Source organism: Austrofundulus limnaeus, unplaced genomic scaffold, assembly GCF_001266775.1.
Source record: "Austrofundulus limnaeus strain Quisiro unplaced genomic scaffold, Austrofundulus_limnaeus-1.0 Scaffold56, whole genome shotgun sequence".
NCBI classification, from domain to species: Eukaryota; Metazoa; Chordata; class Actinopteri; order Cyprinodontiformes; family Rivulidae; genus Austrofundulus; species Austrofundulus limnaeus.
Window position 1 is genome coordinate 915,657 of NW_013952458.1, and position 1,155 is coordinate 916,811.

Here is a 1,155-nt window from a genome sequence, read left to right on the forward strand (position 1 = left end):
GCTCTACTTAGAGCCTTCTTAAGATCCAATAGAGCAAAATGCAAATTCTTGCACTTTTTTGACTGGTCTTAAGATTTGGATCAGAGTGTTTATGTAAAAATACGTGAAACTGTCCCCATTTCTTCAAGTCATCTTCATAACATTTTGCTATTTTTTTTTGTCTCCGAGCTGGAAATGTCCCCAGAATTAGTGTCAGAAATCTGGTCACCCTAATTTAATATTCCATTTGGTAAGTTATACTCCATGTCAACAACTCAAATGAGCTAATTAGTTAAATACAAACTCACCTGACGTTTGCGCCCTCAATTTCCAACACATTTGAGTGTATATCATTATCTGGGACTCTCTTAATGTGACCATTCCTCACCTTTGAACACAAAAAAAGCGTTTCCTTTACATAAACAAATTTTTAAAACAGATGTTTTGACCAAACGTGTCAGCTTTAAATAAGCTGCACACATGACAACTGCTAGCTTTAGCTAGTTACGTAGCTATTTGTGAAATTATCTCACATAATTTAGTCCGGACCTCTACGTACCTTTTTGTCCCAAATCTGAAGTGGTTTACTACCAAGACTGTATAAAATGGACAGAAATCCACTTTGAAAAGTGTTTTTRAACATTTTCTTAAGCGGGGTTTAATATGTAGTCGTTGCGCACATACAATTTTTTTTAGTTTACAGACTTTACTTCCGGTCCGCCGACACTAATGGGTCCGGCTCTTGTTTGACACGAAACAAGCCATTCCGCTGCAAGATAATTAATCATTTCGGTTTGTTATTAGAAAAAACGGGGCAAAATATAGCTTAGAAATTTAAGTATAAAGTCTATCAGACAGCTGAAAAAAAGAAATAAGCAGTCAGATTTGTATTTTATTATTGATGCGGCGTCAGAACGGAACGGAAGTTGTTTAGCTGTGTTTCCTTCTGGCTCTTAAATGTCAACGCACAGCCGTCGGAAAGCCCGTGGTTACGCGTAAACAAACTGCACAGTGCTCACATTTTCACAGTTATTATTTATTTTTTTAAGTAAAACTTGTTTATCCCATTAACCAAAAAGTACAACACTGGTTGCAAAAATGCTACTTATCCACCTCACAAGTAATCACACGACCTGAAATTTGGTTGACCAATCCTGTTTACATACATACATACAT

At 36.3% G+C, this 1,155-nt stretch overlaps 1 protein-coding gene across 2 annotated transcripts in view; it reads right to left on the reverse strand.

Annotated features, from left to right (window-relative positions):
• cfap20 (cilia and flagella associated protein 20) overlaps positions 1–698 on the reverse strand; it is a 5,579-nt gene extending 4,881 nt beyond the window's left edge. For both annotated transcript variants that reach the window (XM_014009268.1, XM_014009267.1), the window contains exons 1-2: positions 539–698; positions 288–367 (exon numbers count right to left, since the gene is read on the reverse strand). In XM_014009268.1, coding sequence (XP_013864722.1) covers positions 288–367; positions 539–622 — 164 coding nt within the window. In that variant the 5' untranslated portion in view covers positions 623–698. The remainder of the gene's footprint in view (positions 1–287; positions 368–538) is intronic.
• Between the last annotated feature and the right edge of the window lie 457 nt (positions 699–1,155).